General features: G+C 37.8%; 2 protein-coding genes across 3 annotated transcripts; both read left to right on the plus strand.

Annotated features, from left to right (window-relative positions):
* Positions 1-536: 536 nt before the first annotated feature.
* LOC117636397 (disease resistance protein RUN1-like) lies at positions 537-5,889 on the plus strand. 2 transcript variants are annotated; one of them, XM_034370875.1, is made up of 6 exons: positions 537-1,571; positions 1,854-2,946; positions 3,030-3,305; positions 3,397-4,509; positions 4,645-5,236; positions 5,351-5,466. In XM_034370875.1, exons 1-6 carry the CDS (start codon positions 1,057-1,059, stop codon positions 5,359-5,361), a joined length of 3,600 nt encoding a protein of 1,199 aa, XP_034226766.1. In that variant the 5' UTR covers positions 537-1,056; the 3' UTR covers positions 5,362-5,466. The 2 variants fall into 2 exon arrangements, with proteins under 2 accessions (XP_034226766.1, XP_034226765.1); XM_034370874.1 differs by having other exon boundaries at positions 540-1,571; positions 4,645-5,252; positions 5,351-5,889.
* A 3,265-nt stretch (positions 5,890-9,154) lies between these two features.
* Positions 9,155-15,070, plus strand: LOC117638251 (TMV resistance protein N-like). Its single transcript, XM_034373386.1, has 6 exons — positions 9,155-9,694; positions 9,913-11,002; positions 11,123-11,401; positions 12,297-13,490; positions 13,599-14,187; positions 14,329-15,070. Exons 1-5 carry the CDS (start codon positions 9,192-9,194, stop codon positions 14,163-14,165), a joined length of 3,633 nt encoding a protein of 1,210 aa, XP_034229277.1. The 5' UTR covers positions 9,155-9,191; the 3' UTR covers positions 14,166-14,187; positions 14,329-15,070.
* The last annotated feature ends 4 nt before the right edge of the window (positions 15,071-15,074 follow it).

Below are 15,074 nucleotides of genomic sequence, written 5' to 3' on the forward strand. Positions count from 1 at the left end.
GAGGATCCGACCAGTCAGACGAGGTTGGGTGGCCGGTAGTGTTACTCCGAGAAAAAATGTGAAACGTACTTGTGTATTAAGCCCTTGCTTATTCTGTTTTCATTACAAGATCAATATGATTTTGCTTTGCTTTTTGCGTCTCTCAATATTTTGACACCAAAGAAGAAAAAACAAAACTTCAAGTAGACTATGCGAATTGTATCTCTCAATATCTCACAATAATTAGTACTGGACACATTGTTCAGTCTGAAGTAGCCCTTTAACTTTTAAGCTTTGTTTTGATTTTGATTCTCTGAATGTTTGGCTTTCAAGATTCTGGACTCTGTCTCCGTCTCCGCACCATGTGTTGGTTTTGGTCTTCATCTCACCATGTGTTGGTTTTGGTCTTCATCCACTCTGCTTTGTTATTGGCTTCACTTCCATCATCAATCCCATTAATTGGTGTGTGAGGAGTGACCTCATGAATCATGATCCAAGTGAAGCAATAACAAACAAGAGCGCCTTGTAGCCTTAGTCAATGTTCAAATGTGATTTGATATTTTGGTTTTGGGTGGAAGAATACTTTGATCTTTCTCTTACATACTGGAACAGAGCAACATCCAGAGCAGAAAAAAGAACTACTAGTTTTTATTTTATATTGTTTTTAATTTCCTGTGGATCAAAAGCACATGTCCAGTTGTAAGTTGTGCCGACACAAGAGTCAAAGTCTTAGTTAGAGAGCATTTGGAGGGATCAATTCACGTCGGTCAAGCTTTTCCCTGGAAGGTGCCTCCAGCAAGGTTTAGACTTTAGATGACAAGCCCTTACCTCACTGCGCCACTTACACTTCCTCCTCAACCGTTGACTTCTTCACCAAATACCAGAATTCTATTGAACCACTCGCACTTCAAATGTGATTTTATATTTTGATTTTGGGTAGATGAATCATCTGCCTCCAATAATTGAGGTGGTACTTTTATCTCCTGCATCACATTCTTATCACATTTTGCTTACACACCATAACTCTGTTATCTTCTTCACCATAAACAGACCACGCACTAACCCTTCACTTCCTCAATGATCACCCAAATAGATATTCCTTCTTCCTCTTCCTCTTCCTCTTCTTCTCCTCCGACCCCTCGATGGACATACGATGTGTTCCTCAGTTTCAGAGGAGAAGACACCCGCACAAATTTCACAGACTTTCTGTATACTTCTCTGATACAGAAAGGAATATTCACATTTAGAGATGATGAAGAACTTGAGAGGGGAAAGCCCATAGCTCCAAAACTCTCGAAAGCAATCGAAGCATCAAGATATGTAATTGTCATTCTTTCACGAAACTATGTCAATTCTACATGGTGCTTGGATGAGCTTGTAAAGGCTGTTGAATGCATGAACATGATGGGACAAACAATACTCCCAGTTTTCTATCATGTGGATCCATCCGAGGTACGAAAACAGAAAGCAGATTTTGGGGAAGCCTTCCCTAAGCATGAAGAAGCCTTTAAAGACAATGAACGGAATGTGCAAAGATGGAGAGATGCACTTAATCAAGTTTCCAATCTCTCTGGATGGCATTTACACGATGGGTAAGACCTGAAGCTTTCTTCTTTTCTTGTGTTTTTAGTCATTTCTTTATTTTTTATAGACAATTATAATCCAGAGAGTAACTATGACCATGGAACTGGTAAGTGAAACATTTGACCTGTTGCCACTAGTACTACCATAAAAAAACTAACAAAGAAAAAGGCACGGTTCTGGTTTTTAAGTATTTTGGGAACAATGGTTCGGCTGAGTTAACTCATACAATTCTGTCTTTGGAACCTCATTGGTGCTGCCTGACTTACCATGAGATGGTTATTATTTTGCAGTTATGAATCAAAAGTTATTCAAGATATCGTAGGAAAGATTTTCACTGAATTAAATCAAACAATCTCAAGTGTATCCACAGATTTAGTTGGGATGGATTCTCGTGTGAAAGAAATGCTTTCTTGCTTAGACATGGGGCTGCATAAAGTTTGTGCCATAGGGATTTTGGGCATTGGGGGAATAGGTAAGACAACTGTTGCCAGAGTTGTTTACGAGAGGATATGTGCTCAATTCGAAGCTTGCAGCTTTCTTGCCAATGTTAGAGAGGTAACTGAAAAACAAGGCCTAGTTGATTTGCAAAAGCAACTTCTGTCAGATATCTTGCTGGAAAGTAATGTAAATGTACATAATATTTATAAGGGGATCAGTTTAATAAGGCAGAGACTACATGCTATAACGGTTCTTATCATTCTTGATGATGTCGATACGCTGGAACAACTGGAAGCATTATGTCATCATAGTTGGTTTGGTTCGGGGAGTAGAATTATCATAACATCAAGAGATGAACATTTGTTGAGCACATTTGGAGTGAATAAAATGTATAAGGTTAAGGAATTAAATGATTCTGAAGCTCTTAAACTCTTTAGTCGGAAAGCCTTTAAGAAAGAACAAGTTGGAAAAGGTTATCACAAGCTGTCTAAGAATGTCGTTGAATACGCCAGTGGCCTTCCATTGGCTCTGACAGTTACGGGTTCATTCCTTTTCGGTAAAAGCGTTAAAGAATGGTCAAGTGCATTGGATAGACTAAAAGAAAATCCCGAGAAAGGAATTATTGATGTGCTTAAAGTAAGCTTTGACGCATTACAAGTAACAGAGAAAAAGGTATTTCTGGACATTGCATGTTTCTTTAAAGGGGAGGACAAAGATTGTGTAGCAAAAATACTAGAAAGTGGTTGTGGATACAGTCCAGACATTGATATAAAAGTTCTCATAGATAAATCTCTAGTAACTCTATTTGGAAAAAAATTGTGCATGCATGATTTGATACAAGAATTGGGTTGGGAAATTGTTCGTCAAGAATGCCGTGGAGATCCAGGAAAACGTAGCAGGTTGTGGCTTCCCAAGGATATCATCCCCGTACTTGCAAAAAATAAGGTTAGAAACTAATACAAGTACAGTTGTTAAAACTAATGATTAATGTCCTGCGTATAACTTATTTCTTGTTCCTTTTTTTTTAGGGAACAGATATAATTGAAGGTATATTCCTCAACTTGCCGAAACAAGAGGAGATTCACTTGAATGCTGATTCCTTCTCAAAGATGTCCAACCTAAGATTGCTCAGAATTTGTAATGTGGCCTCTCCTGGATCCGTTGAATATCTTTCTAATGAGTTACAACTTTTGGAATGGCATGCATGTCCTTTAAATTATTTGCCGTCAAACTTTCAATCAGATAAGCTTGTTGAACTCAAAATGCATTTGAGCCGTGTCAAACAACTGTGGAATGGAAATGAAGTAAGATTATATTCTTATGCATGTTTATATTATTTATGTATCAACCAAATGTTTGTTCTAATTCATATGATTATTTTTCAAATATTATCAGAGCTGGAGCATGCTAAAGTGCATCGATCTGAGTGATTCCCAATACTTGATCAAAACCCCAAACTTCACTAAGGCTCCAAATATTGAGATGTTGGTGCTTCAAGGCTGTTCAAGATTGGTTGATGTTCACCCGTCCATGGGAATTCTCAAACAGCTTATCTTGCTGAATATGAGAAACTGCAAATCTGTAAAGATTCTTCCATCTTTCGTTAGTATGGAATCTCTTGAGAGTTTAAATCTCTCCGCCTGTTCAAGACTCAAGAAGTTTCCTGAGATAGAAGGGAATATGCAAAGCCTGTTGGAGCTTCATCTAGATGGGACAGCCATAGAAGAATTACCTCCATCAATTGAACATTTGACCAGTCTTAAATTGTTGAATCTAGGAGACTGCAAAAACCTTTTTCATCTTCCGAGTACCATTCAACATTTGACATCTCTGAAAACTCTCATTCTGACTGGTTGCTCAGAACTTAATGACATACATGAGAATCTGAATTGTGTGGAATGTCTAGAGGAGCTTGATATAAGTGGAACTGCTATAAGAGAATCGTCGTTCATTGTAGGTTTGAAGAATCTAAAGTCTCTATCTTTTCGAGGTTGTAAAAATCGGCCTTCAAGATCATGGCATTCGTTCTTTAATTATTGGTGGCGGGGTAGAAACGGTCATGTTCCTGGTAGTTTATTGTTGCCTACTTCACTTTCAGGTTTAAGTTCTTTGACAAACCTAAACTTAAGTGATTGTAATCTGATGGATGGAGAAATTCCTAATGATCTTGGTTCCTTGTTCTCCTTAAAAACATTAGATTTAAGGCAGAATAATTTTGTTGGCTTACCTGAAACCATATCTCAACTCTCCAAGCTTGAATTTATCAATGTGAGCAAGTGTAGCAGGCTTCAATTGCTGCCTAAGAAGCTTCCATTAAGTCTTCAACGTGTGAATATGGAAGATTGTGCTTCACTGATAGACTTCCCAAATCAAGTCAAAATATTTGCTTTACCTCTCTTGGGAAAGAATTACCGCATTTCATCCAAGTTTCAAGATTTCAATTCTGAGAAACAAGAATGGAGACCAGTTGACGATTTGCAAATTCAATTGCTTCAAAGACAGCTTGAAGTCTCTCTCTCTCTCTCTCTCTCTCTCACATTCACACACACATACACACATATGGAAACACATAAAACTTATAAGCAAACACAGGGCATCCGTTTTTCATGACTACTTATAATCCTTTTCTGTTTTATGTTACAGGAATTGAACTATAGATTTACTCCCTTACAGGCAGTTAGTTATCAAACTGAAATTCCAGAGTGGTTCAGCCATATGGTTACAGAGTGTTCTATTGCAATCCCTCCATCTCCAGATTTGAGTGATTATAGAAAGTTGATGGGGGTTGCTCTATGTGCTGTTTTCTCAGTCAAGGGACATCCTGCTGTCTCTTGCATTGGATCGGATTCAGGAACTTCTTACTTTTATCAATGCAAATTGCCAGTTCATAAATTTTTTCAATCTAAACCATTTATCCTTCATGGCAAGCTACATCGCAAATTTGGAACTGATGATTTTCTTTGGGTTTTCTATTTACCTCGTCGTTTCTTTCCAAATGTGTTAAGTGATTCAAGTGTAATGGGTGCTCTATTTGAAACCAACAACCCGTGCATGGAAGTCAAGAAATGTGGGGTTCGTCTAGTGTATGAGCAAGATGCTGCAGGGTTTATCCAAACATTTCTACAGTGTGTTACTACTGGACCCCAGCCACATCAAATTGTCCCTTATGATGACTACAAGATAATTGAAGAATTTGATGAAGATGGCTTTAAAACTGGATGGTTTAGCATAGTGGGTAACGTTTGGAGATGGTAAAATTTATTTGTCTGAGAAGTATGTATGTTGCATCGTAATAAATCTTCCCCATAGTTGATTTGACCATGCATATTACATTTGAATATGATTGCAGGGAGAAATTAATTCCAGCTTATGAAGGTGGTGTTCGATTACCATTTTGGTGTAACGTCTGGATAAGGTGTAGGACTGGACTTGCCTTTCTGGCGTGAAGTTTCGAAGCAGGAACAGCAGAGGAAACAGAGGATCCGGCCAGTCAGACGAGGTTGGGTGGCCGGTAGTGTTACTCCAAGAAAAAATGTGAAACGTACTTGTGTATTAAGCCCTTGCTTATTCTGTTTTCATTACAAGCAGGGGCGGATGCAACAAGGGACAAGAGGGGTCAATTGACCCCTTGGCATGCCGGCGTTTGCTGTGGAGGTCGCAGGAGAACAGTTGCAGACCTCTTGGCCAGCAGCTTGTTGACCCCTTGGATGCACTGAACGTGCTCGATAAAAGTCCTCAAAGACAGAGAGAGAGGTTGGTTGATGGGTTACCGCAATGGTAACAGGTGTGTGAGTTTTAATTTTGGATAGAGAGAGAAAGAAAAGGAAAGACAAGGTAGAGCAGATCAAAAGGAATTTGTGTTGCAAACCAGAGGAGCAAAATAGTCACTGGAAGAAAGCCATTGACAGAGAGTTCGACATAAACAAAAGTGCCTAAAATTATTAAAAAATAAATGATTTACGAAACTTTAATGCAAAGTTTTTAATAAAGAACTCATCGTGTACAATTGAAATTTGGATGGAAACTATTTTTCTGTTTTTCTAGTGTTATTTTCTTCTAAAAAAAATTTCGAAGTTTTTACGCAGTGACCCCTTGGCTCGAGAATCCTGGATCCGCCACTGATTACAAGATCAATATGATTTTGCTTTGCTTTTTGCATCTCTCAATATATTGACACCAAAGAAGAAGAAAAAACCTTCGAATTGTCTCTCAATATCTCACAATAATTAATACATGGATTCCAAAGGAGAAATTCCCTATTCTTTTAAAACCAAAAACTGTTGCATTGCATTTGCTTTAGTTTTAAATACTCTGGTTTTTAATGAATTGTGAAGGTCATGGTGGTCTCAAGTAGCCGTTGGCTTTTAAGCTTTGTTTGGATTTGTATCCTGTGTCTGCATGTTGATTGTCAAGCTTCTGGCCTCCATCTTCATCTCCACGCCATGTGTTAGTTTTGGTATTCGTCCAGTCTTGTTTGTTATTTGCTTCACTTGCATCCCATTAATTGATGTCTAGGGGGTGAGTGGCCTCATGATGCAAGTCATGATCCAAGTGAAACAACAACAAACAAGAGTGCCTTGTAGCCTTAGACAATGTTCAAATATGATTTCATATTTTGATTTTGGGTGGAAGAACTATCTGCCTCAAACAGTTGAGGTAATACTTTGATCTTTGTCATCAGATTAAATGCATGCTCAGAAATAATTTCATTAAAAAAATTTCCCAGCATCAACCGATAATTCTGTATGCCAAGTTTGGCGAGTTATTAGACTAAGCCAAGTTGCCAAACCTTGAAAACAAACAAAAAGACTATGCCCACCAACTGTTTGTTGAAAGGATAATTTCAAACAAAACAAAAAAAAACCTTTGTTCAAGCTGAAATGAGTCTCGTTGACGACGAAAGTGATTGGCATCTTCTATGCATTTGTTTTGTTTCGGGGCTTAAAAGGAATGAGAAGTTGATAATGCAAATTGTTTTCACGAATGTCGTCCACCTATGATAAATTTTGTCGGCAAGGTAGTACGCACCAGAGTATACGGTATTGTTGATTTGGTACGTGATCTGGGGGAATGACCTCGCAATACTTTGTCGAACACCAGAGATTGACTAAGGACATTGAGGTCATTCTGAGATCTGGCAACCCCGAAGAAGGCATGCCAAACCCAACAATCGAATGAAGCTACGGCCTCCAAATTTATACTTTTTTGGCCCTTCTGATTCCTATAGTCTCCTTGCCAAGCAGTAGGACAATTCTTCCACGGCCAGTGCATGCAATCGATGCTTCCAATCATTCCTGGGAAACCTCGATATATCAGCTTTTTGTAGAAGCCTTTGCAGGTCCTTCGGCGTAGGTTTGCGAAGGTACTCCCTCGTGTACAAATTTTCTACTGCATCACAGAATCTCACTAAGCACTCTAGGATAGTTGATTTTCTCATCCTTGCAATCTCATCCCCCTGCTCTGCAGATGCCTCATAAGCAAGCATCCGCAACGCAGCTGTAAGTTTTTGCTCCGGGAGAAGACCCAAAACTCCAACATCATCATAATTCTGAATGAAGTATGTGTCGTAATTACAAATATCATGCATGATTTTTTGGAACAAATGTGGCTGCATTCTATATCTCTCTCGAAACTTAGAAACATGATATAACGAATTTGAGATAAAGTAATTTTCCAAGAGATTCTTATCCCGAGACTCCCTACGTCTGTCCACATTCGGGGTGCGATGGCGGCGGTGTTGCCTTGATTGATTAAGCATACACACCGCTGCTACAAGCATTTCTTCCTCTTCTTCATCGGCCTCTCAATCTTCATCAGCACGTCTGCGCCGAATTTCTTCCTCTTCTTGTTGTTGCCTCTCGAACACCCTCCTCAAGTTTGACAATGAGACTAGAATGTGTTTTGTAAAATCTGAGAAATGAATGAATAGATAAGAGATGGTGTAAGAGGTATGAGTTGATGCTATAGTTTTATAGAGGGATTCATAATATAGAGATGACACGTGGCACAATTTTAGAGGGTGAAAATCTTATCTGAAATTTGAGATTATAATTTTTTTTTTAAATATCTAAAAATCTTATCTTACATGGGACGTGGCACAATTTTAGAGGGTGAAAATCTTATATGAAATATGAGATTATAATTTTTTATTTATAAATATCTGAAAATCTTATATGACATGGGACAAGTCTTTTCTGAAAAATGATGGACACGTGGCAACCAAAAATCTTATCCGAAAATTTAATTAGAAAAGCTTATAAAAAATTAATGGTTTAAAGTATAAAAAAAAATAAGAAATAAAGTACAATGAATAGTAATTGCCTTGGCCTTAGCCTTTTGGGGTGGAACTACAAATTACAAGGCTGCCACTATTCACTGGAATAGTAGTAGCCCTTCCCTTAGCCTTAGCCTTTTGGGGTGGACATGCTCTTAGACTAAGAGCATCCACAATGATGCTCTCTATTTCTTAGCTAAAATTTAGCTAAAAATATAAGAAAACTATTTTATGAGTTCTTTAAAAAATTTCAACTCCAACCATACTCCATAATTTGGAGAGTCATAAATGCTATAACTCTTTTTTGATTGGTCCATCTCTATTAAAAAATAAAATAAAAAATAATTATCATTAAATAAAGGTTTGAAATACTCACTAAATAAAGAAGCATTAAATTATAGAGAGTTACTAGGAGTCCTTTTTCTTTCATCAGATTTAGGAGCTCCTAGAGGACTCCCTATTTTATGAGGTGAATAAAGAACGTGGTTGGAGTTACATTTTTACAATTCCTCCCTAAAATTTATCTAAGAATGTGATTTAGGGAGTTTATCGTGGATGCTCACCAAGTTGCCAAGCAACCTTGAGCAACAAACAAATAGACTTTGCCGACCAACTGTTTGTTGAAATGATATTTTAAAAACCTTGTCTCTGGCACCGCGCTCTCCTTTCGCGGTACGCACTACGCACAACTTGGTCGGTTGGCCGAAGTGAAAACAACTTTTTAAAAATTGTGAGTCGTTGACGATGAAAGTGTTTGGCCTGTGCATTTGTTTTGTCTTTTAAATAATTTTGGAAACTGCTATGGCATTTCGGTGACTCAAGGCTTAAAAGGAGAAATTATTAATGCAATGTGTTGCTAAACCCCATTATCAGATTTTGGCCAAAAATAGAGCAGTAACCACCAAACACTCCTACAATGATGCTCCAAGCAGATAGTTCTTCTTCGTCTTCTTCTTCTTCTCCGACGCCTATATGGACGTACGACGTCTTCCTCAGTTTCAGAGGCACGGACACCCGCACAGGTTTTACAGACCATCTCTATGCTGCTCTGAATCGAAAAGGAATTATCACATTCAGGGATGATGAAAAGCTCAAAAAAGGAAAATCCATCTCGGAGCTCTTCAATGCAATTGAAGAATCAAGGTATGTGGTCGCCGTTATTTCGAGTAATTACGCCGATTCGACATGGTGTTTGGAAGAGCTTGCAAAGGCTGTTGAATGCAAGGAACTGATGGGACAGACACTAATCCCAATTTTCTATCACGTCCATCCATCTGAGGTGGGAAATCAAACAGGGAGTTTCGAGATAGCCTTTTCTAAGCATGAACAAGGCTTTAAAGGTAATTTAGAAAAGGTGAAAAGGTGGAGAGCTGCACTTTCTCAAGTAGCCGGTCTGTCTAGATACCATTTGCATAATGGGTACGCAAAACTTACCATTCTTCCAAGTCTTTTTAATTCTTCTTTATGACAAAAGCACATATTCTATATGGTAGGCTACTAGATTTTAATAATTAGAAGAAGTAATGAACTAAAGTTTTAGAAATTATGTTCAATTATATTTGGTTCTTGCATTTCTGGTGCTGACTGACTGACCCATGAGATGGTTATTTATTATTATTAGTTGCAACCTTTTGCAGATATGAATCAGAACTCATTCAAACTGTTGTCCGCAATATTTCCACTGAATTATATCAAACAATGCCAAGTGCATTTACAGATTTAGTTGGGGTGGATTCTCGTGTAAAAGAAATGCTTTCGTACTTAGAGATAGGGTTGAATAAAGTACGCACGATAGGCATTTGGGGGATGGGGGGAATGGGTAAGACAACTATTGCTCATGTAGTTTCTGAAAGGATACGTACTCAGTTTGAAGCATACAGCTTTCTTTCGAATGTTAGAGAGATAACTGAAAAACAAGGTGTAGTTCATTTACAGAAGAAACTTCTTTCTGATATCTTGCTGGAAAGTAGTGTAAGCATACACAACACTTATACAGGAATCAGTATAATTAGGCGAAGATTATGTACTAAAAAGGTTCTTATCATTCTTGATGATGTGGATCGGTTAGAACAATTGAGGGCATTGTCTGGCCATAATTGGTTCGGTCCAGGGAGTAGAATCATCATAACCTCAAGGGATAAACGTGTGCTAATAGAACATGGAGTGGACAAAATATATCAGGTTAAGCCATTGACTAACAATGAAGCTCTTCAGCTCTTTAATTGGAAATCCTTCCGGAGTGACCAGGTTGGAGGAGAATTTCTCGAGCTATCTAAGAGTTTTGTAAAATATGCTAATGGCCTCCCATTAGCCATTGAAAATCTAGGTACATCCCTCTTTCAAAGAAGCCTAGAAGAATGGCCAGGTGCATTATTTAGACTAAAAGAAAGGCCTGACGAAATAACTTTTGATGTTCTTAAAGTAAGTTTTGATGGATTACAGGAAATAGAAAAGAAAATATTTTTGGACATTGCATTTTTCTTCAAAGGAGAGGACAAATATCGCGTAACAAGAATACTAGAGAGTTGTTATGGCCACTGTCCAGTCATTCATATTAAAGTTCTCATGGATAAATGTCTTCTAACTCCATTCGGAAGAAAATTGTGGATGCATGATTTGATACAAAAATTGGGTTGGGAAATTGTTCGTCAAGAACATTCTGAGGCAGGCAAACGTAGCAGGTTGTGGCTTCCCAATGATATCAACCCTGTGCTTGTAAATAATACGGTAAGAAATCAATAGAACTACTGATCTAGGGATTGTTAAACTTAAAACTAAGTAATTCATCGTCTTTGTATTTCTCATATTGGGTGCTACAATTAATTCTTTCTTCTTCCTATTTATTAGGGAATGACTGTGGTCCAAGGTGTATTCCTGAATTTTCAAAAAAATGAGGATATTAACTTGAGTGTTAATGATCCTTTTTCAGAGATGAAAAATCTAAGATTGCTCAAAATTTGGAACGGGGACTTTTTTGGAAAAGCTAAATATCTTTCTAACCAGTTAGCACTTTTGGAATGGCATGAATGTCCTTTAAATTGTTTGCCATCAGAATTTGAATCAGATAAGCTTGTCGAACTCAAGATGCATTCAAGTCGCATTAAACAACTTTGGACAGGGGATAAGGTAAGATCACTGTTAGTCTTCTGTATGTACATTGTTGAATATATTTGAAGTTGGGGATATTTTTAGATTCTAGTCCCTGATCTATAAGATGTATTTAGAAAACCATGTTGCCTTTATCATAATCATATAAGGTTCTTAAAGGCTTTTCAGTCTGTCTAGTGCTGAAACATCCATGCTAGTATGTTCAAAAAAAAAAAAGTTATCCTCTTGCCAAAATTACATATTACTGGTGTCATAATTACTCTCTCTCTCTCTCTCTCTCTCTCTCTCTCTCTCTCAATTCTTTTTTCAAATTGTGAAAATATCATAGCTTTCATCCTACACAAAATCCTTTTGAAAGACAAAAGCGAATAGAAGTATCTGTGAGACATATCATTATGGTAATGCAATATAATTCACTTCTTCACATCATGAGAATGTATCTGTATTCTCTTCATGTGGTACAAGGCAGCTTTTCACAACATATAGTATCATGGATGCATGCTGCAACTTAACTCACTTTTTATCTGTGCACATTGTCTTGACTGAGTTTCTGTATACATTTTTATATTCATCTTAGGTCTTATTTGATAGATCTTGCAACTACAAGTTTATGAACAAACATGTCAAATGAATTTGTGGTACTTAGAATTTTAGAGAGAAAAAGAAACTTTCTAAAAGGAGTACTAGTTAACAATTACAAGGGCTATTGCTAGTATCTTTCCAAGAAGGTACTGTAATCTCATTAAAACAGACACAAAAATGAAAGAATCTGACTCAAATGGGGGAAAATCAAACATTTTGTATTTTAAACCAAAAAAAACTTTTGATGAGTAGCCTTCAAAGAATTTTTTACTAATTTTTCTACCAATTATTTTTCTTTCAAACTTTGTGATTATGTTTCAAATGATACCAGCATTGGAGCAGGCTAACATTCATTGATATGAGTGACTCCGAGTACTTGATCAAGACCCCCGACTTCACTGGGGTTCCAAATCTTGAGATTTTGGTGCTTCAAGGTTGTACAAGACTGGTTGAGGTTCACCCATCCATTGGAGATCTCGAAAAACTTATTTTGTTGAATATGAGAAACTGCAAATGTGTTGAGAGTCTTCCACCTTTCAAAAGTTTGGAATCTCTTGAGACCTTTGCTCTCTCCTCTTGTTCAAGACTCAAGAAGTTTCCCGAAATTGAAGGAAATATGAAATTCTTGTTGGAGGTCTATTTAGATGAGACTGCTATTGAGGAATTGCCTACATCGATTCAACATTTCACCAGTCTTACATCGTTGAACTTAAGAGACTGCAAAAACCTTTTGTCTCTTCCGAGTACCATTCAATATTTGACATCTCTGAAAAGCCTCATTCTAGCTGGTTGTTCAAAGTTTGATGAGATACCTGAGAATCTGAGTTGTGTGGAATGTCTAGAGGAGCTTGATATAAGTGGAACTGCTATAAGAGAATCATCGTTCGTTGTAGGTATGATAAATCTAAAACATCTATCCTTCCGAGGATGTAAAGATATACCTTCAGAATCATGGCACTCGCTCTTTAATTGTTTGTGGTGCAGAAAGAGCCATGTCCCCACGAGTTTGTTGTTGCCTACTTCCTTCTCAAGTATAATTTGTTTGACAGAGCTAGACATAAGTTATTGCAATCTGATGGATGGAGCAATTCCCAATGATTTTGGCAGGTTATTGTCCTTAAGAAAATTAAATTTAGGTGGTAATAATTTTGTTCGGTTACCAGAAAGCATCTCTCAACTCTCCAAGCTTGAATATCTCAACTTGAGCAATTGTAGGAGGCTTCAATCGCTTCCTAAGCTGCCGTTAAGTGTTCGACATGTGAATGCAGAAGATTGTATTTCACTAATGGATTGCCAAAATCAATTCAAATTATGTACTTCAGCTGTCTCAGGAATGACGACTGTCAATTCCCTCAACTCATCCGAGAATCAAGAATATTGTACTTCAGTACCAAGATGTGTCTCAAGAACGTACACTTCTGCAGGCTTTGGAATCACTACTTTCAGTATATCATCTGAGCATCAACAATGGAAACCAAGTGTTGATTCATCGATGCCAACTCAACTGTTTCAAAAAGACCTTGAAGTCTCTCTCTTCCCCCTCCACCCCCCACACAGCACACACATTTAATCACACATGTACCATCTCAGGCACACTTAAATACTTATAGTCCTTTTCTGTTTTATGTTGCAGTTATTGGATTGTAGGTCATATTCCATGAGCTCTGTTTGTGCTCTAAATGAAATTCCAGAGTGGTTCAGCAATGTAGTTACTGGCGATTCCATAGAAATCTCAATACCTTCAGATTTGAAAGATAATAAGAAGTGGATGGGGGTTGCTGCTGTTTTCTTAGTCAAAGGACACCCTGCTGTTTCCGACAGTGAATCAGATTCAGAAACTTCTGATTACTTATATAGATTCACATTGCGAACTCACGAGTTTCAACTGGAACCATATCTCCTTGACTGGAAAGAAAGTTGCACCTTTGTCAGATTTAATTCTGATCGTTTTCTTTGTTTATTCTATGTATCTCATATGCGCTTTCCGAGGATGTTAAATGAATCAAGTTCATTGTGGGCTTTATCGGAAACCAACAGCCTGTGCATGGAGATCCAGAAATGTGGGATTCGTCTTGTTTATGAGCAAGATGTTGCAGGGTTTATCCAAACATCTATGCGGTGTTTTGATGGAGGCCAACATCAAATTGTTCTACAGGAAGTCGATAAAGCTACATTTGAGAGTCTGGATGGTTTAATGTAGTGCACAAATACATTTTGAGATGGTAGAATTTAAATTTTCCTTGAACTATGTTCTTTGTGTTTCAATTATATTTTGTCATCATTGATGTGCCGTCATCTGCTTGAAAAGTAAACATTTAACTCCTTTTTTTTTTCCTTGTGTGTGTATATATATCTCCTTGCAGGGAGGAACTACTTCTGAAGAAGGCTCTAATTCTGCTGAGAAGGAACATTTAGTCGGTTATTCTGAGATACCTTCAGCGCTCTCTCTCTCTCTCTCTCTCTCTCTCTCTCTCTCTCTCTCTCTCTCTCTCTCTCTCTCTTGTGGGGCTGAAATTTCCAAGTGTTTGAATATAGGTAACTCTGGACAAATCCAACTGCCTCCAAATTGAGTCGTTGATGGTAATCAGATGATTTCTTGTCAAGTACCACCCGATCTCAAGAATTCATGGGCCGACAGGCGGGCAGGACAGAATGGGCGGGAACTACTAACCATGCGGAGAAAGTCAGGTGGTTGCATGCATGCATTGAATTCTATTTGCTTCATCTATATAGCACGTGCTTGAATTCCTGATTCCTGGAAGCATAAGTAATGAATTCAGGGCAACTGCTCTGCTGCGTCCAATATAGCCTTGGCTTAGGATTGCATGAATGTGCCCTTGGTCCCCTCCCCTGCCAGTTATATGCAAATTGCCACCTAATAATTGTTGTGATTCTCAAGCTGCAGAAGATGAAGATGATAATCATGTTACGTCCATGTTAAACGCATTTGACAGAAAGGCAAGGAAGAAGGGTTGCCTTCCAAATTCCTTTTCTTTTGTAAATTTTTGTGAAACTTTGAAAATAATGTTGTATATAAAGGGATAAGATATTTTCTTCGGGTATGTTCATTATTTTGATGGTGATAATAAATAAGTGATTGTTTGTTGGT

The sequence above is a fragment of the Prunus dulcis genome, chromosome 8, assembly GCF_902201215.1.
Source record: "Prunus dulcis chromosome 8, ALMONDv2, whole genome shotgun sequence".
In the NCBI taxonomy this organism is placed as follows: domain Eukaryota; kingdom Viridiplantae; phylum Streptophyta; class Magnoliopsida; order Rosales; family Rosaceae; genus Prunus; species Prunus dulcis.

What these genes read in the sequence shown, in the direction of transcription:
- LOC117636397 (XM_034370874.1), top strand. Translation starts at nt 1,057, where the DNA reads ATGATCACCCAAATAGATATTCCTTCTTCCTCTTCCTCTTCCTCTTCT. An exon ending in CCGTACTTGCAAAAAATAAG is followed by an intron (nt 2,947 to 3,029) that starts GTTAGAAACTAA and finishes CTTTTTTTTTAG; the next exon opens with GGAACAGATATAATTGAAGG. An exon ending in TGCTTCAAAGACAGCTTGAA is followed by an intron (nt 4,510 to 4,644) that starts GTCTCTCTCTCT and finishes TTTATGTTACAG; the next exon opens with GAATTGAACTATAGATTTAC.
- LOC117638251 (XM_034373386.1), top strand. Translation starts at nt 9,192, where the DNA reads ATGATGCTCCAAGCAGATAGTTCTTCTTCGTCTTCTTCTTCTTCTCCG. An exon ending in AACTTTGGACAGGGGATAAG is followed by an intron (nt 11,402 to 12,296) that starts GTAAGATCACTG and finishes AAATGATACCAG; the next exon opens with CATTGGAGCAGGCTAACATT. An exon ending in TGTTTCAAAAAGACCTTGAA is followed by an intron (nt 13,491 to 13,598) that starts GTCTCTCTCTTC and finishes TTTATGTTGCAG; the next exon opens with TTATTGGATTGTAGGTCATA.